The sequence below is a fragment of the Doryrhamphus excisus genome, chromosome 6 (genome assembly GCF_030265055.1).
Source record: "Doryrhamphus excisus isolate RoL2022-K1 chromosome 6, RoL_Dexc_1.0, whole genome shotgun sequence".
Classification (NCBI taxonomy): Eukaryota; Metazoa; Chordata; class Actinopteri; order Syngnathiformes; family Syngnathidae; genus Doryrhamphus; species Doryrhamphus excisus.
The window spans coordinates 13686577-13710843 of NC_080471.1; the positions used below are offsets into that span (position 1 = coordinate 13686577).

A 24267-nucleotide genomic window follows, 5' to 3' on the forward strand; every position below is an offset into this window, starting at 1 on the left:
ACCCAGATTAAACCCAGCAATGACAAACTTGGGTGAGTGGGAATGTGCCGTGTGCATGTATACTTACTTTTTATATACCGTAAATTTCATCAAAAAGGCTCAAACTGTATTGTTGAATTTTTTCAAGCAGGTGATATTTTGAAACAGGGATTTTGGAGAAGTGATGAATTGTACGTTAATTGTGATTGATGCCCTACAAAACCCAAGAGACTCTTGCCCTCAATGCGATGTTTGTCCGCTGAGTGGCGCTAGACCAGCGACCAACACAACATTGGTCACGTGACTTGCCATGGTTTGCCCCGTCATGGCTGCCGACAGACGCATAGCTTAACTCTTTTTGACACAAAAACATCAACCGAAGCCCTATAAACAACACATTGAGCCACTGGGACAACCTAAAGAAGCCAACATGTCGGAGCGACGCCGTGCTTTGCCGTCGTGGATGTCAAAACATGACGAGGGAGTTAATAAGAAGCAGCCCTTGAAGACCACCAGGAAGAAGAAAGCCACACGGTAGCTTGAAGTTACACAAGTCTGCATTACCGCTTGTTTTAATTTTAACTGTTAATATTTTTTATCCAGGTTTGTTTTGTACTGTATGAACGAAAAAGAGATGGTGGAAGCTGCTGTCGCCTATCTGGGACACCAAAATGTGACTCACCTATCCGGCCAGCAGGTGGTGTAGTTTTCTCTTTTCTTGTATTGCTTTTGTTTCCGGAAGTTGTGAGCTGATACGCATACATACATTCTTTGTATACATTCTTCAATTGTACATAAATGAGCTGTGTCAAAAATTCTACACAAATAAATGAGTAGCTCTTGGCACATGAATTTATATATATATATGTATATATATATATATATATATGTATATATATATGTATATATATATATATATATATATATATATATATATATATATGACTGTTTTGTATTTGCTAGTGTTTCTGCACCTCTCAGTATGAAGCATACACCACAACCTCACTAATAAAGAAATGTTATTCATTTTGTGAATGACACTTACCAGACCTTCTCATACAGATTGAAGACAAAATGGAGGATGCAGCCGGTAAGAAGCGTGGGAAAACGGCTTCCTTGTTGAAAAGGCGAGTGAAGCCAGTCACAGAGGCTGTAGAGGACGCCTGTGAAGATGTGTCCTGTACGTCAGAGACAGACCTGGACATCACCAAGATGGAGACATTGCCTTACGCCACAAGCACACAGGAGCAGGAAGAACGTGAGGGTCAGATGTCACCAGCAGCAGTCGGTTGTCTCTGGAAGGATGGACAGCAGAGGGAGAAGGAGCATTTGACTGATAGTAAAGACAAGGACGACGCCATGTGTCTTGTTCGAGAAATTTTTTTCTCTTGATAATGGACGCTGTAACTTGTATTGTTCTAAAAGTTGTCTATGTATCTTTTTCTGATTAAGAATGATCCTGTTATTTACCCTCTATTGGAAATGTATTTTATCCACTGTTTACATGCAGCATACCCCACATAAATACACACAAAATGTGAAATTCCACGTTGAGGGGCATCTCTCCACAAAAATGTCTGTTTTGGTGTGTCGTAGGTTTTGAACTGATTCACTTATAGCCTTAACTGTATCATATTATTTTATTTGTAGTTTGCAGTGATTAAACCTGCACTTCTAAGTAAAATAAGCCAAACAATAGTGTCATCCCAGTATGATACAAAGCAGAGCGAGGTGAAGCGAGGTGTATGCAAAGACCGAACCTTCGTGAACTCAGCACTCGTCATCAAACGATATCAGTCAGCTGATCGGCATTTACTTCTGGTGAATGAACTTCAGTAACAGTTTTAATCAAAATTAAAACTAATATTTACACGAACACCTTCTGACTTGGGTAAATAGAAGATTCGACAAGACTTAAGTCCTTGGGAGCGCGCGTTAGGAAGAGGGAGGCCCGCCCCTGAGGAGGGTGCGCTTTTTGTTTTTGGACTCACACGCGCGACAGAGGGAGTCCGTGTCTTCACCATCGTCGGGCTGCAAGCGTCCTTCAAGGTGGGTCACACACGTGGGAGACTGATGTATCTTTACTTAACATAACGTCATATCACCACGTTGTAATGCAGAGTTAATTTTTTAAGTTGAAAGAGAGGTCTGGGCTGTGCCACTTCACTGTGTTTGTTTTTCAACTCATGAATGCGTTTGTATTGTCTTTGAATATTTTTTAGTGTTGTGGTGATATGTTGTGTTGAGCTGCATGACAACAATGCGGTTATTGTTGGTTCTGTAGTTTGTATTGTAAGAAATATATACCTTGCTGCTTGTTTTTTGGCCTTTTCTATTGAGTTGTGGACTCCTATAGAGCAGCTACACACAATAACCCGCACAGAAAACTTTCTAGGTGTAACAGAATCTGCACCTATTCCAGCTGTATTTCCTAGTTTTTCCAAAACAGTCTGTTTTGGAAAGAAACTATTCCACCCATGGCCCACTTCCAAGTGGAAATTCATTTCTGTGCCATCTTCACATTTTTTATTTTTGGATAACTCCTCAATTGCATCTGTCAGTGCCCCACTAGGTACAACGCATGCAGATCTTGAGGGATTGTCTTGGTTGACACGTCTCTTCAACATTGTGTGGAAGTGGAGAACAGTATCTCTGGATTGGAAGACCAAGGTGGTCCCCCTTTTCAAGAGGGGTGACTGAAAGTTGTGTTCCAAATGAAGGGGATCACACTCCTCACTCTCCCTGGGAAAGTCTATTCCAGAGTCCTGGAGACAAGGGTTAGTCAAATTGTGGCTATAATTGTGGAATACTGGACCAGTTCTGTACTACTGGAGGGTAGAGCAAGAGACTGGTTTGCATTGCCAGCAGTAAGTAGAGCATGTTCCTGGTAAACGTTGGCCTCTGCCAAAACTGTCCTTCATTACGATTCTGTTCATCTGTTTTACGGACAGAATTTCTAGGCACAGGCAAGCTGTCGAGGGGGCCCGGTTTGAGGGCCTTAAAATTTCATCTCTTCTATTTGCAGACAATGTGGTCCTGATGGCCTCATCAGGCTGTGACCTTCTGCATTTACTGGGGTGGTTTGCATGCGAGTGTGAAGCTTCCAAGATGAGACTTTGTCCAAATCTGTGGCCATGGTTCTCAGTCAGTTGCACCCTCCGAGTTGGGTGTGAAGTCTTGCCCAAGGTGGAGGGGTTCAATTATCTTTGGATCTTGTTTATGAGTAAAAGAAGATTGGAATGCAAGGTCAACAGGCAGATTGGCGCAGCATCTACAGTAATGCTGTAGGCTTGGGAGGACCATAGTGTTCTTCTGGTGGAACTGCAAGAGATGGCCGGGGACCGGGAAGTCTGTCCTTGCCTACTGAGACTGCTGTTCCTCTAGCACGAACTGGATGGATGGAATTAAATCCAAATTGTTGCTGACATCTTACCATGGTGTTTAATGTTGGGCAGAAGGCAGTTAGCAAATTTCACTTAAACGTCAAATGTGAGCATTACTGAAAACCATAATTTTTTTTTTGGATGAGACAGTTTTCTTTGTGAGGCTAGTAAAAAGTACAGTACAGTTGGGGAGGCACTAATCACTTACATAGGCAACATACAAGACTAAGAACAGTACACTAAATGGTTATAATTATCTAATATGATTAACATGAACACAACAGAAGTCACACCTACTTTTTTCTCAGCAACGTGGGGTATATGGCTTTGCTGCACTGCACAGCAGAGAAAGACAGGGAGAAACATCAGGAGTACACCCAAGACAACATTTGATGCCCTGAAAATTACAAAAAGCACAATATGAAGTAAATGTAAACATTGAAACAGGTTTTTGCTTCCTCACTATGTGGCTAGGACAAATTTTATCCAAGGGGAGACTTAGAGCAGCAACAAAATGGAGTGCTACAGCAAAATGGAGACTGTAGAATATAATACTGCCCAGTCGAGACCTATGACACTGTCAAAACCAATAGTAGCTGGTTTTGACAATATAAAAATGTCAATAGTGAGTATGTACAGCGCAGGGGGAATGTGGCATAGGTTGTTCTTTTAGTTTATAAGGTGGACTGGATTCAACTTTGATCATTTTTGGTCTGAAGATGTCAAAAACCACCTTTTTTTTCTCTCCACAGATTCATCATGGGAAACAAGTTTATCCGGAAGCGAGAGTCTCCAGTCGGCAGTGTTGGTCCAGTCCAGAAGCCAGCGGAGGACCAAAAGACGACACAAATGGGAGCTTCTGATGTGACGCCAGCTCAGGAGACGATGCCAGCAGAGAAACTGGATGTGGTGGTTGGGAAGGAAGTAGCAGAGGAGCCATGTCTGTCTGATGAAAAGTGTGTCTCCAAGCTAGAAGCAACCCCAGAACCGTATTCTGAACCCAATCCAGAGGCGTGTGTTGTTGATCCGGCACCAGTCACAGAGGGAAAGAATGATCTATCATCAGTGTCTTCATCCCCTTCCATTGAGCTGAACACCCCGGATGGCACTCCCAATCCATACCAAACTCCCACAGAGGTCCTAGTGAACAACGGATCTCAAGACGATGCAGCAGCTACTTTGGAACCGGAAAAGCCTGAAGAGGAACCAGAGCCAGCTGTAGATCCAGTCGAGGTTGTGGGTGCAGGGGATATGAAGCAGCGAGAGGAAAGCATCGGTGAATCCCTGAAGAAGTTGTCTCTGAACGCAGGAGCCGAGCTAGACCTCATTGATGACACTCCCATAGACACAAGCAGCAACACCATTCCGGTTATGTGAACCCCTTTGTTTGGTTCTTTCCTCTTTTTCCTCATTTCGGAGTTGCCACAGCTGAAGATCTGCATACTGATTTTTACCTTATTGGCCTTAATCCTCAAGGACACTAATATTGTTGTTGGTTTTATGTCACTACAAAGGTAAATCACTTCAACTTGTGTTTTCTATGCTGGTATTGGGGAGTGCAAATTTGGATAGAAAAGAGATGGGCAATGTAACCAAGTCACCATATTTTCCATAAAGACACTGTAAGGTCTTGTGGATTTCCAATCGAAATAAAAGTATTATTCACTCTATGTGCTTTTGTGGCAAAGGATGTCCATGATGAGAGGAAAGTGCGTGTGGATGACTACAATGTGCATGGCTGAGCGTGAAGATTGCACATGTGGAAATGAAATTCCAGCGCAGATCATGTAAGAGGCAGTGCCTTCTCACAGTCACAGGGGATGGGGGGGAAAGGGGGAGGGAGGCACATTCTTTCCAGCGGAAGTAGGGTTTTTGGGGGGCCTGTGGGTCAAAAGTCCTCAAGTTTGATTGTCTTGGCCCATGAGAAACCCACTGCCTCGCAGACCAGTTTAACAAATTAGTCACTGGCTGCGTATGAGCAGCCACCATCATCTCAGACTAAGCTTGACGGGAATGAAAAAGTCCCCTTCAGTCGTGCAACCAAAGTGTATGGCTTGCGTCACTTCTTTGTTCCACTTTTCCACCCAAGAAAACACGCACCTATATCCCCAGTTACACCCACAGCTAATTGCAACGTCATCCAGTCTCTTCAGACTGGGAGAGACTCATTTCATCAATCAAAAATTCAAAATTGTAATGTGTTCTTAGGAGATGCTCGCCAAGAACTCACAAGCAGCATGAGTAATGTTTCCAAGTTGTGATTCCTGCCATTGCACAGTTCCACAAACACAACCTCTGGACTTGTGCCCTTAATGTCTTGTTGATTTCCTGCCTCTTGTCTGTGGCCAGAGAGAAAACAGCATGCTTGCATTTAACATTTTTGCATACACAAATGTAAATGCTGAACTATTATTAAACATTAATAAACAGTATACCTTCAATGGATGAACATTACTCAACCCACAGCCATTATTTTACTGTATTTTATAGTCATTTTCTGTGGCTTGTAAATCTGTACTGCAATACGAACTATACTATACACTGGCCACCATTAACTACACCAAAGATTCGTATGCATGATAACCCGCACAGAAGGCTTTCTAGATCTTCCAGAATCTGCACCTATTCCAGCTGTATTTCTTTGGATTTCGTGCTTCCCCCCAAAACCGTCTGTTTTAATTTATTCCAACCACAGCCCGTCTCCAGGAACGCTCACTCCGCTACGGTTGGTCGCACTCCCAAGTGCCCCAAGGATTCCCAAGGACTTCCGGTGTTGTGCCGATAGCTGCCAAACCCAACTTCATAGGAGTTGATAAACGGTGTAGGAGTTGATAGTAAACGGCAATTAATCTTTTTAAAATGTCCACTTTTAACAAACAACCATGTGCATTATAGCTTTAGGCTTTCTACAGCATCCGTAACGTGTCTTGTGGTCATTACATACTTTTTTGCGGGACTACCAGTGTTTAAACAAACTCTGGTAGACCCACTGATTGTGGTGGGAAAGAGTTTGGAGGGCAGAGAGCTTATCTGGCTTACAGCTACACCCATATAAGGAAGTCACAAGGAATCACAAAGAGGCAGTTTTACCATGCCTTCTGAAACCGAGCATTTCAAGCCATTCCAAACTTGTTTCAGGGCTCACTTCCAAATGACCAAACCTTGTTATCTGAAACTTTGGCAACTACATTTTAAGCTCAGAAAAGTGTAAAAAAAACACAATAGGTCTCCTTTCAGACATTGTGGTGATTTCTTTAAACTATTCAAACACAGAACTGTGACGACTTACTGAAAGTTTACTATCAGACCTACCCAAAATGTGGTACTGTTGGTCCTCACAAAAAGTCCAAGGTTTCTGGGAAAGATATCAACAGTTACTTCATATAGTCCCCAATATTAAAGAGGCATCACATGAATACCTCAAATGTGGGTGTTAACACGTTTAAACACTGAGGACCCAAAGCTCAGTTTTATTATTGAAAACAAACACTATCAACAGTGACTGCCCAATTAAAAAGTGCAGCAGAACAAGTTTTTACACTGTACCTCACAACCAAATACTATAACAGCACAAGTATAGAACTGAAGGCCTTGTAGTTAAACAGTGAATATTAAGGCTGAGAAAAAGGATAGAATGAGATTGTTGGCCCTGGACTGTACACCACCAGCAGCATCCTGTGGCTTTACTTGTCTAAAGGCAGAAAAAACAAGGGAATTAGTTGCACATCTATGAATGCGGTCATCAAAATAATTTGTAGCCTAAGTATCTTTGTAGGTTATCTGTGATACCATACAGTGTTGGAAGACATGCAGACATTTACCAGTCGGTGTAGCATGCATTGCAAACAAAGATTTTTGTAAAATAGGCTTGAGTTTCGCAATCCTGCTCAACTGTTGTTGGGAGAAGAGGAAGGTTTTCACAAAACAGGAGGTGGGCAAATTGGAACTTGTTTGATGAGGAGGGATACTGAAATCACTTTTGAAACCTTTTATGCCCACTGGATGAGCTGCGACATGGCCTTCATGATCTAATCAAGGGCAAACTGTTCTCAATTTCCTCCCCGGCCTCTTTGTAGGGTAGAAAGAACGCAACTGTCTTGCATATACTGTATGTGTCATTTGGCTGCACAAAGAGTGGAAAAATATACACAGCGCAAGTAAATGTATAACATATAGTATAACATATATAAGAGTATAACATCAAGTGTGGGAATAATCTGCAAAGTATTTGAAAGTACAAATAACATTTAATCTCAGAAGAACCCAGTAAGCATGCTGTGGCACCATTTGAATCAGCAAATCTGGCACAGAATGTGGAGTTAAAGCAAATAATGACACATACGGTATATCAGTAGGCACAACTGCGGTGCCCCCCCACCCACACACAATGACTCTCACAGGAAAAAAACACAAATTGGTAAAGGGCTACAGTGATAGTTGACTTTCTGGAGCTTATTCCCATCTCCCCACTGCATCTCTGGAGCTGAACCACAGTGATCGTTGGGTTCTTCTGTACCTCTCTCACCAATGCTCTTCTCCCATGATTGCTCAGTTTGGCTAGACAGCCAGGTTTAGGAATAGTTCTGGTTGCCCTGAATGTGTAACAGTAAAGTCTTTCATACAACTGTGCAGCTCTGAACCAGCACTGGCCTGTATTGTGACAACACTGGCTGCAGTTCAAACATTCTTTCTTGCTGTTTGGTTTTTACTTTGTCTGCTCCCAGCAAACACACACACACATTAATCTATCCAATGGGAATATACACATACTGTACACTGAGGAGCTTCTCATGCAAGCCAAGCTGAGATTGTGGAGTGGTACATTAAATAATAAAGGCTCCTTATGTTGTGCAATATGTTTGTACTATTTGGTTGGCGAGTGTGCACTGGATACACTGTGACATTAATAAGGCTGCTAAATACGTACCCATCCTGCTCAAGTTTCTTCTTATTGGCGTCAATGTAATCCCTATAAGGGTAACATTTAGGACCCACAAATTAAATATTTGCAGAATAACGGACAATCTTAGTGACTAATGGTTTCAACACTACACATTGTGGTAATCAATCACTCACTTTCTGTGTAATTCTTACCGTTATACCTCTTCCAGCCGCATCTTGGCAGCGAGTACTTGGCTCCTCTGTAGGTGGGAGTCAGGCTGATATCTTGTTAAAATGGGGAGAAAGCAGAATTAAAGAAGACAGGAATGTGCATTTCTAGGGACAAAGTGAATGTGTGGTGCATGGATGGAAGAATACATGATGCATTTTGGTCCAGATGTGGATACATGAACAAGGAATAATGCATGAATGATGATTTACTTTCAATAAAGTTCAAACAAGAAATCTTCCCTGGCCCCCGGTTTGCACGGCTCTCCAGTGTTACTGGCTCTCTCTCAGGTTTTAGGTCAGTCGGATCCACTATGTCGTTTTTGTTGTTCTGTCTCCCAGACAGAGAGCTGTGGTGATTGGCCCTGAAGCGCTCTGTGGCCTTGAGGAGAGCCCTGTGCATGTCACAGTTTTGATGGCAGGACAACAGGAGGGACGAAAAATTACGACTGGTTACTCTCTCAAAAGGTAGCACACAACCTGCCAGTGAAGAGAGAAACATTGAATTACCTTTGAAAAATATGTATACATGTATACGTTTTCTTACCTGCGCATCTTTCATTACAGCGGGTTTGTTCTTCCTCTGGGAGTTCCTTCCCAAGCCTGTCACTGTCCTGCAACTCTTGAGATTACAAATATGTCATTTAAAAAAAACTCAGCAAATCTTAACATTATGTATAATACAAATGTCTTACTTTCTCCATCACTGCATTTAACTGTTCCTGCTACATTTTGTTCTTGGGACGCTGCATGTTTCAATGGATGACTAAAACAAAAAAAAAGAACATAAATGTCATTTCCCAACTGTGTAAATCAAAACTGAGTAGAAGTATTTTTGTAACAGATTAGATTAGATTGGTGAAGTTAATGAAGAGTCTTGCCTAACCTGTTTTCTGCATCTACATCTCTGTCTCCCTCCTGTGGCCGTCCACGGGAAGGCACGAGGGATCCAGTTCCCTTGCACACTGAGCACTGAATTTCCACTTTGCTTGTTTCAGCCTTTTCTTTTGTAGTTCTTACACAGAAACTCACACTCTTCATTTTAATGCCTTCTTCCTCCTTCATAGCATTCACGCCATTCAGCATTTTTAAAACACCAAAAGTGGGAGGAAATGGTGTAAAATGGTCTGCATGCTGCAATCGTGTGGCTGGAGGGGGAGAAAGATGGTCCAACTCTTCTTCTGTGACAACCTGGTCATCTTTTTGTTGTTGTTGCGCTGTCCCACCAGGCATTCCCAAGGACATGACTACATGGATAGACAAACAGATCTCACTCGTCAACAATTAATTAATTTAATACCAATATGACTATACAGTAAGAATATGACAATTTCGACTTACTGGCCTGTTTGCAGGTCTGCAATATGAACGTTGCAGCCTTCCTGACCTCCTCACTGGTGTTTTCTGCAAGAAGAGTGATGATGAGAGGCAGGCCTCCGCACTGCACCAACTGAGACTGGTGCTCCTCTGTGAACAAGCAAAGAAACAAGTCCATTTGCAGCGCTCTGTTACAAGCAGAAAACGACCAATCTTGTTTAGGTTTTGAAAACAAACCCACAAAGCACCCTTACATAAACCATGAAAACTGTAATATGTATATCAGGGCACTATGGTGACGTCCCTGAATTTTACACACAGAAAAAAAGGCAGAAGGTTGATGGTTGATGAAATGGTTGCTGAAAAAAATTGTGGCCTATAGTCAATGTCCTGACCTGAATGACGAAAGGCGGTTCATGCTCGAAAACCCTCCAATGTGTCTGAATTACAACAATTGTGCCAAATGACACACAGCCCTTGTCTACCTGAATCTTATACACAATAGTTGTTAATAGTTGTTAGTAATCCCTATATATGGGTTTAAATAAAACATATACAAACATAAGTAATGCTGGATTCAGTCCTGATACAGCAAATGCATTGCTGGAGAAGCATTATTAGCAGTGTGCTTCTTTTGCATGACTAAAATACGTAATGCAGATTTTCAGATGTTCCTACCAGAAGCCTCGGTGCAGTGACCCAGCATGACGAGTACCGTGAGCCTGTCTTCGCAGTCCAGGTTTGGGACAGCCAGCAGGGTGAAGAGATGACATACTACACCATACTGGGCCAAACCTGAAGCCAGGGTTGCTGCAAGAAATAGTGGAGTATCAGACAGCTTTCAGGGGAAATGTAAGTGAATGTACAAGGGAGGTAAATACTCACAGTTATCAGCAACACAAGCCGAGAGGGTCTTGGCTATCGTTACTGAAAGGTGAAAAGACGAAGTGCTTGTTTCGGATTCAGAGGTCAGTTGGATCAGTGCGTAAATGAGAGTTTCCAACACCCCAGAAGTGGCAAAATGTTCCTGAACATATGCTACAAACACAAAGGACACAGTGGAAAGTAAATAAAATTATGGATCCTGTTAAATGACATCTTCTATTTACCATTGTTAGCAACTGTCATTGCAATGAAGGAGCAAAGGTGGTGAAAGACCTCAGCGCAGGGCAAAGAGATCAGATGAAGCCACTTTTTTATGTCGGGAAAGGACGACACGCAGATACTCTGGGCTAGGTCTGAAATTTGTGAACAGTTAGAAGCTGTTAGTTCACATTAACAAAAAGCGATAACGCTTTTCAGTCAAGCAGAATGACATTAGCCCAGGGGTGGGCAAACTACGGCCCGGGGGCCACATGCGGCCCACCAAGCGTTTGAATCCGGCCCGCCAGTTGCTTTCTAAGTAACGTCAACTTTTAACATACAAACTGGCAACATGACTTGCAAGTCGGATGTCTGATTTAATAAAAAAATAAACAACAAAACTGTAAAATTAAATGACATAGTTTGATGTGGTGTGATGTTTAAAGTGCTCCTAAAAAAGGGACATACAACTGATATAGGATAACACTTTTACAGATAAAATTAGACAAATAATTCAAGGAAAATGATAAGCATAAAATAGTGTGTGTGTGTTAAATATATGTTCTGGCCCCCCAGACAATTTTGTTAACTCAATGCGGCCCTCGAGTCCAAATATTTGCCCACCCCTGCATTAGCCTATGCATCTTTATGCATGCCCTGCAAACAAAAGTCACAACAAATTATAGTGTTGTTTTATGCAATGAAACACGGAACTACATATCCGGAAGTCCTCGGAAGCGTTTGGGAATGTGACCAATCACAGCACAGTGGGCAGAATCTGGAAGAGCTAGAAAGCAACGCAATAAAAAGCACAGAAAATCAGCATAATAGGTCCCTTTTAATCAGGGGTCTCAAACACGCGGCCCGCGGGCCAAATGTGGTCCGCAGGACACTAGTTTGAGGGCCCCGCCGTGATATGAAAGTTTAATGTTAGTGCGGCCAGCGCAAGGTTGATATGGATGCTGTATCGTATCATGTACCCAGAAAAAATTATTACGTTTGATTAATGTTCATGTTAAAGGTTAAATAACTTTTAATAGTTACCCTCCCTATCCGTGTGGAAGTGGTAAGTTTTTAAGTTCTATTTAAGTTTAAAGGAAATGACTTGAAGGCTACCGTTTAGGTCGCTAGCTCTCTAGTTTGCGAGTTAGCGTGTGTCTCAAGACCCTGCAGTTGCGCAATGTGTTGTAAATAAAAAGAGTATAAATGTGACTACAGTCGTGTTTTGTCATGTCTACAGGGCTCTAATAATGCTTTGTTAATTTTAATCTGAACAAAATAATTTGTCTACCCACCAACTATATGTGGTTTCTTAAGTTTTTATTATTTGCCGTTTTATTATTATTATATTTATTTATTACTGATTGATTGATTTTCTTTCTTGATTTGTTCATTTATTTTTCATCTCATTTTGTGCAGAAAAATAAAAATTAAGATATTTGAGAACAGTGGAATGTTTTATCAGAGCTTTTATTGTCGAAAATCGAAACCAAAGCACTGAAAAAGTTTGTATATTTTTCTGTTTTTCATAAATGCGTTTTTTTGTTTTTTTTTGGAAAACCTGATGCGGCCCAGTCTTGCCCAGACCCTAGCTCCAGTGGCCCCCAGGTAAATTGAGTTTGAGACCCCTGCCTTTAATAATTGCTGTTTTGTTACGCTGGTGTATGAAATACTTTGTAGGTAATACAGTGTGAAGCAAGTCAAGTACTCCATGTGTCCTGACGCCCGTGAGTAAAAATTTGGACAGTGACAACTGGACCTAAACAGTGATGCTAATTCTCACATAATCTGAACGAGTTCTTTTTTGTTCAACATTCTTAGAAAAATGAACATATTCTTTTGAACTCGTTTAATAGAGTGATGTAAAAACTACTCATATTGTTTACAAAGGAAACTATGTCATGAAACTACTATGTCATAGTAAGTTTGATGGTGTTTGAGGTTCCGCTGTATTTTGCTAGCATTACCATTCTGAGGGTTGTTGACACATCCACAGAGGGCACTTGACACTGACACCCATAAACGTAGGTTGTGTGCAGTGTTGACGTCTCTTGGAGAGTCTTGGTTTGAGACAGGGAACGTGGAGCTGCAGAGATATAAACTAAAAGACTTACTTATCTGCAAAACACTGTGGTACTAGTGGTTCTTTGTGCAGATGCAAATACCTGAAGAGGTCCAGTAGAATTTCTATACATCCAGTGGTTTGGGCTAAAGTCTGTCCTGCTTCTACAGGACACACTGTCATTTATGAGGCTGCGAATGACTTGACAATGAATAGTGAGCGAACTGCCTTGCTCTTACTGTTGCTGGCTACCAACACGGACAGAAGATAGATAGATACACTCTTTTGTTTCAGTGAGGTGTTTTCTTCCATTATGTATCCGCCAAGGTCCATGAACGTCTCTTTTCGACACAGAAAGTTCTTGCAGTACACTTCCAGATGAAGAAGATGGCAGATGACATCATTACAAGACAATAAATAGATAACATTTTGGAAGACCCACTAGTTGTGGTCAAGTAAAAACAAACAAAACAGGAAACTGTTTATGAAAATTATCATGATTAAAACAAGAGAGGAAAGTGGAAATCATCTGCATTGGAGATTATTTCACTGTTTGGTGATATAAAATACTTCCACAAATGTGGAAACAGTAAACATGTAGTACGCACCATTGGCTTCTGCTAGTGTGCCCAGTGTAAAAAGCGCCATCACCCTCACATCTGAATGAATTATACCGGATTTGGAGAGGCTGTACAAAAATGCCACACCTCCAATTTCTCTCAGCAGGTCCACATTGTCCTCTGAAATCATAGAAATGTTAAATATAAGAGAATCATTTAAAAGCAATGGACTATGTGATTGATGCGGGAGATGTTTGAGGATGCATATTTGTACTACTGTATACCTGCCAATTATGCTTTATTCTCACCTCTCTTCTCACATATGGAGTTAATGGTGATAAGAGCTTGCTTCTGCAAATCAGGACAATTCATCTGGAACTTGACACACTCCAGTAGCAAACTGAGATCTGTTTTTGTGGCTGAAATGAAAAGCATAAAATCAAGGAGTTGTACCTTCAAGACACATAAGCAGAGGTGGGGCGTGCCAACAGGCAAACCAAGCATTTGCCTTGGGCCCCAAGTTTAGGGGGCCCCTGAAGGACCTGGTATACAAATGATTTGTACAATGATACAATGATTTGTATACAAAGTATACAAATCAAATGTCCCAGAAATTGTGTGCAAAAAATGTTTTTGTTCGGTGTGCATGGATGGGGTGGGGGGCCACATGAATTTCTTGCTTTCAGTCCCCCCAAGTACCCTTGCCCCCGCCAATGCAGATAAGCAGCTGCTTATTGTTCACATTTTACTCACCATTGCGGTTGTTGGTGTCCATTTCTTCCAGTAGTTTGAACTCCCACAGACAAGGCACTGTCATTATTGACAAAAGTTAATTCAAGTCAATGAAGCACTGCTAGCAAGACAGCTAAAGCAAAGCCAGTTAAGTGGACATAACAAGTGTACAAGTACCAGTTATTGACATAATGATATAATTATCCACGGTATAAATACGGTATAAATAGCCACAAGTTGCTATTTAAATAAAAAAAAACAATTAAAGTATGTCAATCAATACTATAACTGTCAAACATCTACAATGCTAAAGTCACTATAGCATAGCTAGCTAACCTGAAGGGCACGGAATAAACTGGGGAAGATGTTTACTTTAAAACAGTCCAAACGTTAAACTTAACTTCATTATCACTGTTTCTGTTAAACTAGAAGGCCAAGTTCTAAATGTAATTATTAACCTTGCACTGGAGTGTAGTTGCGCCACCGCCAGAGTAAAAAACCTTAGTGGTCATTTGATTTCAATCACTGACACACAGTGCACTAGGAAATAAAGGCCGTCCTTCTTTCGGGGCTGTTTGACTTTTTTTACATTGACAAGTTAACTCTTATTACTTTTTTTTAATATCCACTCATTGATTAAAGCAAAAATTGCTCTGGTATCCATTATTCCGACGAATTACAGTACAGTAATTGAAAAACAAAGATCGTCTATTCCAACATGTCAGGAAATGCAACGACCTACCTCCTGATTAGCTTCGTCACCGCTGACGCCGCGTGAAACGTCATTGACATGAGCCCATCTTTGATTTTAGCCCATTCAATACTTTATTAAGGTTGGGTAATAACTTGTCTTGTAGTTGTCTTTTTATTCAGGTATACATTACGCGATCGCCATAATAGCAGCGTGTACTGTTATTACGCTCTTGTTGTGTTTACAAATAACTAATTTCACGGTTACATCGGGGCTAGCCAGCTAGCATCGTGACGTTAGCTCATACGAGATAGCGGCTTGCCAATGTAAACATCATTTAACCTTTCCTCTATTTACGTAAACTTGCTTAAATAAACATAGCGCTGGTGACCTAGTCTCCTCACTTATGCCATTGTTTGGATTCTCTGTCCACAGGTGTACAAGTGGATAGATCAGTTAAAAAAATAGTTAGACGTTATTATAGAAATGTGGAGGCGTTTGTACGCCAGCATCCTTCAACGAGCGTCCAAAGGCACCGACTTCTTCAATGCACCACAGGTTATTGTTTTGTCTTTTTGGCTTCATTTAAGTAGAATAGTAAAGAAAGTTGTATATTTGTGTTTCTCAGTGTCCCCCCCTTGAAGTATTCCATCCTTCGCCTCACCTGCAACCTGGACAGCAGCTTCACACACACACGTTGGGAATCCAACCTGGACGCTGTCTCTCAACACATCAGGATTTTGACTTTCAACTCAGCAGAATTCAGATTAACAGCATTCTGCGATCAAATGAGCAGGTAATACACTGTGTCCCACTGCTAATGTACTCTGTCAAAAATACTACAGTATAATATAATTGATAAAGGTAAAACCACAGTTTGCAATTTAGAGCATTGGTGCAAATGTACACTCAGACCACATAATTGGATTATCCAGTGCATCTACTACTACATGTATCATCTGTTGCAGAGTGTAAGTATACCTGAATTTGATGGAAGGGGCGTAAGGCTGGTGAAAAAGTTTGAGAGCAACCACTTAGCTGCCAACACCCCTAATGAGGATCGACGCAGCGCAGCCATCTGTTTGCAGGTATTTATGAATTTCATCCATGGCAAATGCCATCTTCCTGTCGTTTTCTCAGTGTAAATCTTCTCTTCCCAGGCGAAAGGCATGCTCTTCGGCGTGTTCGACGGCCACGGTGGCTGGGCGTGTGCGCAGGCTGTCAGCGAGCGCTTGCTGTACTACATCACCATCGCCATGATGCCCAAGAGCAGCCTGGAGGAGCTGGAGGTGTGCATGGAGCATGGCAGGCCCGTTCCACCGATACTGCAGTGGTATAAACACCATGCAGATTTTAACTACCGGGACTCTGCGTCACTCTACATTGATCATCTCAGAGTATTCTGGCAGGAGTTGCTAAACGAGGAACACGGGGAAGGCATGTGGTATGTGGTCAGCATCTCTTTAATACGGGCATTTATGTGGCGGTTACCCACCCCCATCCAACAGATATTATGAAATTTGTGGCAATTGGCATCCACTTTGCAATGCCATCACTTCATGATATACTACCTTTTCAGTTATGTTTGTGAACTTTGTGATATACCTCTTATAGATTGTCAATTTGTCCCAGCCGAAGTCTCTAGTGAGTATACTGTATAGTGCAATGTTTTTTTTCCCCCCCCCAGTCCTTCAGATGCCATGCATTACGCCTTCAGACGTCTTGATGCTGACATCTCCTTAGAGGCTCAGGTTCCTTTGTCCTGTGACCTGATGAGAAGCACAGCCATACAGGTATCATAATAATGTCTATGTTTTTGTCCAGTGACCAGCTGGATCACAATAACGACCGTCTCGACTAATTTTAAGTGCATAGTAAATCTATACTATTACAAAAGCTCTATACTGACTACTGTCAGTGAAAATATATTTTTTTCGGTGGGTGGAAGCGGGGCTGGTAGCATACACAAAGAGTACAGATGAGTGTAACGCAGAACAAATTAAATGAGCGGATTGTCATATTTTTTTTCCATTGCATTTTTCTTAAATGTGATGTTAAAATCATCTTGCCTCATAGACTCTTGTGTCGTCTTGTAACACCCGTGCTAACTAATCTAAAGTTTCATGTCCGAGTTTTGTTCCTTGAGGATAAAAACTGATCGCTTGTTCAAATGTGTGATTTTTGTCTCCAGGTTGCGTTTGCTGGCTCCACAGCCTGTGTGGCTCACATTGGGCCGGATGGGATCCACGTGGCGAATGCCGGTGACTGCAGAGCTGTTTTAGGTGTTCAGGAGGCTGACGGCTCGTGGAGTGCCATGCCCCTTTCCCAAGACCACAACTTCCAGAACCGGGCTGAAGTAGAGCGGATCAGGGGCCAACACCCATCCTCAGAGAGGGACACCGTAATCACAGATGAGAGACTTCTTGGAGTGAGTGGATGTCCGAGCAGTGTGATGTATACAGCATGTACATATACAGCATGTCAAGATTGTTATTTTGTGTCTTCAGGTTTTGATGCCCTTGCGTGCATTTGGTGATGTGAGGTTCAAGTGGAGCCACGAGTTGCAACAGAGCATCTTAGATGGCCTGGAATCCAGAGTGGACCTGGAATCACTCAACTTGTACCACTACACTCTGCCCAATTATTTAACGCCACCCTATCTTGATGCGGTCCCGGAGGTCACGTATCACAAAGTGAGACCACAGGACCGTTTCCTTATCCTCGGGACGGATGGCCTGTGGGATGAACTGGGGAATGATGAGGCTGTGAGGCTCATTGGCGAGCACCTGAGCGGCATTCATGTAAAGGTGGGGTTCCAGCATGTCAACAAATCAGCCAAAAGACAAACCAACAGCTAAAAACACCCAATACTAAGATGACATTTTCGTGATACAATGTCATTGATACACTAACTGTGTCAACATGGGGAACCACAAGTTTGGCCTTGGATGAATTGCTGGTTGCTTTCATATATTACAATCCATTAATCATCTGTTGCTTCATAACAGCAAGCACCAGAACCTATCCTCATTTAGATGATGTTCAAATCCAACACGTCCTCCCTTCTTTTCACCCCAGGCGCCGGTCTCTCAGTTGGAGCGGCAGCTGAAACTCGGTCAGATGCACGAACTCCTGCTCAAACGTCAGGCCCGCGCCTCACCCGCCACAGACTCCAATGCCGCCACACACCTCATCAGACATGCGCTGGGCACAGGCGAGTACGGCGAACTGTGCCAAGAGAGATTGGCGTCCATGCTCGCCCTGCCGGAGGACCTGGCCCGCATGTACCGTGATGATATCACAGCCACTGTGGTGTACCTGAATCATCACAGCTAGCAAAATCTACTACTTATATATATATTTAATTATACATGTCAGTATTTCTCTGTTTACAAGCTTGTATTGTTAAGTTTACACATGCCTACTCCTTATAGTAGCGTGTGTCAGGTCAAATACGGATAAAGTGGTCAGATTGCATAAACTCTCAAAGCACATTCCTGTCTATTTAGAGCACTTTTTCCCCATGTCTAACGTGGTTCTAGAATAACGCACACATTGTTTTGTTCTTATTTACATCTACAGTTTGTCTTTGCTGTTGACAATCCCTGTTTCTGAATTTAAATGTTGTGTTTGTGTCATGGTACAATTTTTAAAAGAACTACATGAAGGGAAAAAATATAAATACAGTATATATATATAAATATAATTTGAGTTGTGCTTGTTCACAGTTGGTTTCTGTTGAATAAAAGCACACATTTGCTAAATAAACTGAGTCGCTCTGATCCTGATGTGTTTTGTCTAATAAAAGAATATTGAATGTACAGTAGATCCCCGCTTATTCCCCGCATTCCCACTCATTTTTTTTGCTTTATACATGCATCCATTCATTTTCTACCGCTTCGCTTCACGAGGGTCGCGGGCGTTCTGGAGCCCATCCCAGCTGTCTTTGGGCAAGAGACGGGGTACACCCTGGACTGGTCGCCATGCAGCCAATCACAGGGCACATATAGACAACCATTCACACTCACATTCATACCTATGGACAATTTGGAGTCGCCAATTAACCTAGCATGTTTTTGGAATTTGGGAGGAAACCGGAGTACCCGGAGAAAACCCACGCATGCACGGGGAGAACATGCAAACTCCACACAGAGATGGCCGAGGGCGGAATCGAACTCGAGTCGCCTAGCTGTGTGGCTAACCGCTCTTCTCAGCTTTAATTTGTATATAATATGTGCAATTTTTTAAATCTACAGTAATTTTTTAAAAAACAGGGATATACTGTATATGTATTTTTAGATACATTTAATAAAACATGCAGTATGCTTTTAAAAATGAAACAAAGGTTTTCATAACTAAAGATGGGCATCAACATGCTGAAATAAAAATACAATAATTGTAATGAAAAACTGAAAAAGGCAATGAAGCTTTAATGAAGGCTCTTATTTAAATACTGTACAAACATATTGCAAATGTGTCCAGTGTTCTCTGTTGGATGCATTTTGGTGTAGCTGATGAACTGCCGCCGGAATTTGCGCAGCTCGGCCATGTTGATGCTTCTGGTCAGCTCAATGTTTAACATAGAGTGAAGGAATTTTTGGGAAGAATGGTTTCTGGTTTTCTGTGTTCCCTTTGCAGAACTGAATGTACTAGGGAGTCACTCTGTGCCTGCTACACTGTGTTCAAACAGTGAAAATGAAAGTGTTCCTTACAGTCATATGTGGAGCTTTGTTTGTTTCTTTCGGCTTTTTCCCTGATTATAGTGTCGCCACAGCAGATGTTTTGACCCAAATACTGATTTTTGACTTTATATTCCAAATGCCCTTCCTGGTGAATACCAATGATACTTACTAGTGGAGAATCGAACCCCGGGGCGTTTGCGCCAAAGTCCAGGATGCTAACCACTACACCAAAGCTGCTCCTGACAGTCATATGTGGAGCTGCTGCCCATAAAAATCCACTCGCCTCTGTCATTTGTCATAATTCTTCTGTAAAAGACCTCTAGCTGTAGTCAATTCATGACACAGTGTGACAATGACAGATGACATGGGTGATAATCTCATGCATTCAAGCGAGTACTTCAAGGATATTTTTTCTGTCGTCCCAGGAACTGAAACAAGATCCCCAGGAACACTTGACTTCTGTGCATTGAAAATTGCCTAAAAGGAGACCAAAAAAAAACAAAAAACACATCAGAATACATACATACAGTTAGTAATATTTTTAGACAGACACAGCATAGGCAGAATTATTCTATTAATACCCAAACAAAACCACACAATTTCTTCAAAATGAGAAGTAGGGCAAACAAGCAAACTAGTGACGTGCATTAGCAGGCACGTCAATCAATAAGTAGGCAAATAATTACAAAAGGTGAAGAGTTGCTTGTTTTGTAGACAAGGGTCCTTTATGAGGCACTCGCACACTGTGAGAGTTAATGACTGACATTAACCGCCGTTAGTCAATGCTTTGTGCGAGAACATGTCACTCAGGACTCATAATTTACGTTTGTTGTGAAACACTCTCACAATCAATTAAACAGTCGGTAGTACATAGGAGCTCAAACGTGACACTTCAGCGCCAACAACTTACTTGAATTGACAAAAGGTTGCAATTAAGTAGGAAGCAAAAATCATATACCTGCCACCCAGTTTATGTGTGTCATTACTACATTATTTAACATTGATTACTGAACCTGTTCTAACGCTGCATCTTAAATGAAGACTTTTCTCTTTGTCATTACTAACTAGTAGGAGGGGCGATCACATTCATTACATCAGTGTTTTTCAACCTTTTTTGAGCCACGGCACGTTTTTTACATTGGAAAAATCTTGTGGAACACCACTAACCAAAAATGTTACAAAATGTCACCACGACCTCACACGTGCATCAATAAGTCTATCGGAGGAACAAGGTAGGTGTTGCCACACGGACCAATATTACATTGCTATGCCAGTCTTTACACCACAGACACTCCACAGTAGCCACGGTTTTACATGACGACTTTTTCTCTTTCCGAATGACCTTTCGGGAAACAATGGTATCCATGGAAAGGAATATTCCAATCTCTTGTCTACATGCGCCGTGAAAATCAAACAGATTAGTCAATAGGGCATGCCCAGTAAAACGTAAACATCAACATCACGTGATACCGGCTTCCCCGAGTTTTTGTTTCACTTGTTTGAGTCACTCCGTATTGCCAGTTTTTCATCTGTCAAGTCTTGAAATTTAGTTAGAATCAAAACCAAACTTTGCTTAGTCCAGGGCCAATTGCTGGCCTCCATTTTTAAAACTGAAGAACGTCTGGATCTGCGTGTTATGTCATATCTGAGCATGCGCTGAAAGAACGCACCCGGGATAAATTTAAACAGGAAAAGATCAAATTCAATCTTGCTAATATTTTATAATTAAACTCAGGACATGTTTTATATAGATATATATTTTCTTTTTTAATAAAACTGCACTTCTGAATAAAGTATAGAAGGGTTTAGATTCTGTTCCACAGATGGCGGTAATGCACATGAAAGCTGCTTGCCAACCGCCAATAAACAGAAGAACACCAGGAAGAAGAAGGCACCCTGACAACTTTCTGTTTGAGTGGGTACAAGATATTCCATCCCTGTTCAATTCTTTCCGTTTGAGCAAATGAACCAAATGCAATTGGAATATTTGGGTCCATGTATACTATTGACATAATGGCTATTGACATAATATTTGCAAATGATGATTAATAAATGTTCATTATAAAAAGTGATAATTCCTCATGGCACACCTGACGGTTTCTCAAGGTACACTAGTGTGCCGCAGCACAGTGGTTGAAAATCACTGCATTACATGACACAAGCCTTGTGCACAAGTGTACCATTAGGTTTTGAGGATTGTTCTGGGTCTTTGTATTTAATTCTCCTGTGCAACTGGCGGGAGGAGACATTTATATGACCCGCTTCCATGATCATGAAATTATTATGTAATTCTGCCACATCTAGTGTCCTGCTTTTATGTTTGGCAGAGGTAAAAAAATTAGGAGAAAAGTAAAAAAAAACGTACCATTAACACATCTTGCGTGATCTTGTCCAACTCGTACAGGAAGTTTGCAGATGACAGTGGTTGCTACACAGACAAAGACAGCATGACTCAGTTCATATAAAATGTACTGTATCGATAAAAGTTAATGGGCAGTTTTGTGCGTGCGCCTTACACTTTGTGTGGACTGATTGGGCGGTGGAGCTTTTCTTTTGAAAATAGCGTCGGCTATGGCCTCAAATTGAAGGTCATCATCTTGGAGGATGGTGAAAAGTGGGCTGTCCCACCGGTTTCTGGAGTCTGGCGGTTCAAATCTCAAAACTAATGCGTCAAAGCTACAAAAGACAAGACCGGAGTCAGGCATTTATGTTGATAAGCACTATTTGTAGTTTCTACTGTATTTTGTGTTCACTCACATGTCCTGCGTATACTGTGCCTCTGGATCTCTGCTAGCGTTCCATGCTGAGCTCACATCATCTGATGTCAAACAGTACACCTTTACAAAATTAAAACAATGATTTTTACCTGTCAAATGCTCTATAGCTGTTACTTTTTAAAGGTACTTACCAAACAGTGTGGTGTCTGTGCATGCTTTATGAGACAAAAAAGCTCATAGCGGTAGCCTGTAAGAAAAAACATGTTAATAATAAGGATTCAACGATTTGTTTTAATAATGATTCGATTCAAATCATGCTTTGTGTTTGCCAGTACAATGTCATTGGTTAATTTAGGATATCATCTGAAAAAAAATCCTTTTTAGTCAAAAATTCAACCACTCTGACTGAGAAATAAAATGCATTGACACTCGACAGTGCAGGTAAAGTTTCCTTGATTCCCATTGTTTTTGTAAGACAATCAGGTATACATTAATAAAGGATATAAATAAACAAGTAATCAACATTTAATGGCAAATGCATTCACATTTTATTTGATTCCAGTGCAACACTTAAGGCTGAATTAACCGGTTGAATTAAATATTTCATCTGCAGATAGATATTACTTGGATATATTACTATGACGAATGATTTACCTTTAATATAATTTAATGAATCCAGTATCACAATGTCATCCTTGTTGACTTTCCTAAAAACAACAAATTCAGACATTAATTAAGAAGATTAACACAATAATACATGACAAGCACACAAACCTTTCCACTTCAGCTTTCAGTGCAGCTCTGACCTGTTTTTCCTTTTGAGAATCTAAAACATATCCAACAACGTTTACAAATACAAGTGTGTTCATTTTGTATTGAGGGACAAAAAGCACATTAATTATAGTTTCATACCCCAAAAATATTGACGAAGACAAAACTACCATAGAGCAGCAACCGACTTCCATTTCAATTTTACTAAATCTAAATATGATATTTGATAATGTAATTTTGTGGGTGTCAACTCGCAGAGATACATAACTTAATAAACAAGTCGTAGATAAGTTAAGTCTTATATATGAGTTTAAACGAGTTTAGCCGCGGCTAGCTTAACTTGCCTGCATACACGTCGTTCTTCTCAACGACCAGAACTGAATCCGCCAAAACGTGAACCTTTCTGTTCGTGTTTTGTTCAAAATAAGCTTTTAATTCTTCCGTTCTTCTCGTTTTGCCACTACATGGATAACCACACATGATTATTAAAGGCATGGCTACTTATTTATGAGCTAGTAACGCAAGGAAAGTAAAAAAATAGTAGCATGTTTTAACTTTGACCCGGATGTGATTTTTAAAACTAATTTCATCTGACTACAGGGGGCGCTAAAGATAAAGTAAAATAAAAAACTACCACCTATCTTTTGACATAAATCTTAATTGATACAGTAAATACAATTTTAATTCAATATATAAAGACAGTCCTGAAACGGAATCATTTGAGAGAGATCTTTATTTATACAGTGAATACCATTTTAATTAATGTTCCACAAATGATAACTAGTCCCACTGTGACACAGGTACATATGTATACAGAAGAATACATTTTTGTTCTATCTATGGCGAGAAAGGATGCTGGACATGTTCTTCAAGCAGGGTGTCTCTTCTTTAAATGTAAAAAAATAATAATAATTAGTCATAATGTGTATGACAACAACCATAATCATACTAGCTACTAACCGACGTGTTCTGTGTCCATGGGTCATCATGCTGACTTATTTTTGGCCTTTTGCTCACGAGGACCTGCAGATGTTTCATCTTGTGCATGGAACCATTACTTGCTCCAATTTCATAAGGACAATCCACTTGTGCAGTGTCCGCCACACTTTTCTTGCCCATAAAATGACCTGAATGGACACAATATCCTAATTTTCAATGTTCAAAAGCATAAACACGAAACA

At 41.0% G+C, this 24267-nt stretch overlaps 4 protein-coding genes across 14 annotated transcripts; 2 read left to right on the top strand and 2 right to left on the bottom strand.

Moving 5' to 3' along the window:
• The first annotated feature begins 219 nt into the window (after positions 1-219).
• On the top strand, positions 220-5174 carry LOC131131293 (magnetosome-associated protein MamJ-like). Its single transcript, XM_058075887.1, has 4 exons — positions 220-513; positions 583-676; positions 1042-2028; positions 4115-5174. Exon 4 carries the CDS (start codon positions 4122-4124, stop codon positions 4737-4739), a length of 618 nt encoding a protein of 205 aa, XP_057931870.1. The 5' UTR covers positions 220-513; positions 583-676; positions 1042-2028; positions 4115-4121; the 3' UTR covers positions 4740-5174.
• terb1 (telomere repeat binding bouquet formation protein 1) lies at positions 2143-15561 on the bottom strand. Of its 8 annotated transcripts, none has more exons than XR_009130169.1 (20): positions 14838-14927; positions 14247-14303; positions 13802-13912; positions 13542-13673; positions 13173-13304; positions 13037-13097; positions 12839-12957; positions 10898-11026; positions 10674-10826; positions 10467-10598; positions 9813-9938; positions 9358-9718; positions 9167-9237; positions 9019-9093; positions 8685-8951; positions 8457-8528; positions 8290-8331; positions 6675-6717; positions 3660-3759; positions 2196-3369 (listed from the first exon to the last, which is right to left on the bottom strand). XR_009130169.1 is itself a non-coding variant. In XM_058075880.1 (18 exons), exons 1-18 carry the CDS (start codon positions 14887-14889, stop codon positions 7046-7048), a joined length of 2100 nt encoding a protein of 699 aa, XP_057931863.1. In that variant the 5' UTR covers positions 14890-14927; the 3' UTR covers positions 6730-7045. The 8 variants fall into 8 exon arrangements, 1 of the variants encoding a protein (XP_057931863.1); XR_009130170.1 differs by having other exon boundaries at positions 2198-3369; positions 3660-3697; XR_009130173.1 differs by lacking the exon at positions 14838-14927 and adding an exon at positions 14562-14585 and having other exon boundaries at positions 2199-3369.
• On the top strand, positions 14795-18724 carry pdp2 (putative pyruvate dehydrogenase phosphatase isoenzyme 2). Of its 3 annotated transcripts, none has more exons than XM_058075882.1 (9): positions 14795-15058; positions 15352-15474; positions 15545-15712; positions 15885-16004; positions 16077-16360; positions 16604-16709; positions 17108-17344; positions 17424-17723; positions 17995-18724. In XM_058075882.1, exons 2-9 carry the CDS (start codon positions 15403-15405, stop codon positions 18250-18252), a joined length of 1545 nt encoding a protein of 514 aa, XP_057931865.1. In that variant the 5' UTR covers positions 14795-15058; positions 15352-15402; the 3' UTR covers positions 18253-18724. The 3 variants fall into 3 exon arrangements, with proteins under 3 accessions (XP_057931865.1, XP_057931866.1, XP_057931864.1); XM_058075883.1 differs by lacking the exon at positions 14795-15058 and adding an exon at positions 15065-15242; XM_058075881.1 differs by lacking the exon at positions 14795-15058 and having other exon boundaries at positions 15251-15474.
• Positions 18725-19249: 525 nt separating this feature from the next.
• Positions 19250-23661, bottom strand: kti12 (KTI12 chromatin associated homolog). Of its 2 annotated transcripts, none has more exons than XM_058075885.1 (9): positions 23431-23661; positions 23090-23141; positions 22970-23022; positions 22507-22562; positions 22356-22435; positions 22115-22274; positions 21964-22026; positions 20005-20075; positions 19250-19487 (listed from the first exon to the last, which is right to left on the bottom strand). In XM_058075885.1, exons 1-9 carry the CDS (start codon positions 23579-23581, stop codon positions 19346-19348), a joined length of 828 nt encoding a protein of 275 aa, XP_057931868.1. In that variant the 5' UTR covers positions 23582-23661; the 3' UTR covers positions 19250-19345. The 2 variants fall into 2 exon arrangements, with proteins under 2 accessions (XP_057931868.1, XP_057931869.1); XM_058075886.1 differs by having other exon boundaries at positions 19339-19490; positions 20006-20075.
• Between the last annotated feature and the right edge of the window lie 606 nt (positions 23662-24267).

Excerpts from the sequence above, each read along its gene's own strand:
- terb1 (XM_058075880.1), bottom strand. The coding sequence starts at position 14,889 with ATGGATACCAGAGCAATTTTTGCTTTAATCAATGAGTGGATATTAAAA. Across the intron at positions 13,913-14,246 it reads GGACACCAACAACCGCAATG|CCACAAAAACAGATCTCAGT; the intron begins GTGAGTAAAATG and ends TTTTCATTTCAG. Across the intron at positions 9,719-9,812 it reads GCAGACCTGCAAACAGGCCA|TCATGTCCTTGGGAATGCCT; the intron begins GTAAGTCGAAAT and ends CTATCCATGTAG.
- kti12 (XM_058075885.1), bottom strand. The coding sequence starts at position 23,581 with ATGCCTTTAATAATCATGTGTGGTTATCCATGTAGTGGCAAAACGAGA. Across the intron at positions 23,023-23,089 it reads CTGAAAGCTGAAGTGGAAAG|GAAAGTCAACAAGGATGACA; the intron begins GTTTGTGTGCTT and ends TGTTGTTTTTAG. Across the intron at positions 22,027-22,114 it reads CCAATCAGTCCACACAAAGT|CAACCACTGTCATCTGCAAA; the intron begins GTAAGGCGCACG and ends TTGTCTGTGTAG.
- pdp2 (XM_058075882.1), top strand. The coding sequence starts at position 15,403 with ATGTGGAGGCGTTTGTACGCCAGCATCCTTCAACGAGCGTCCAAAGGC. Across the intron at positions 15,713-15,884 it reads TTCTGCGATCAAATGAGCAG|AGTGTAAGTATACCTGAATT; the intron begins GTAATACACTGT and ends CATCTGTTGCAG. Across the intron at positions 16,361-16,603 it reads GAACACGGGGAAGGCATGTG|TCCTTCAGATGCCATGCATT; the intron begins GTATGTGGTCAG and ends TCCCCCCCCCAG.
- LOC131131293 (XM_058075887.1), top strand. The coding sequence starts at position 4,122 with ATGGGAAACAAGTTTATCCGGAAGCGAGAGTCTCCAGTCGGCAGTGTT.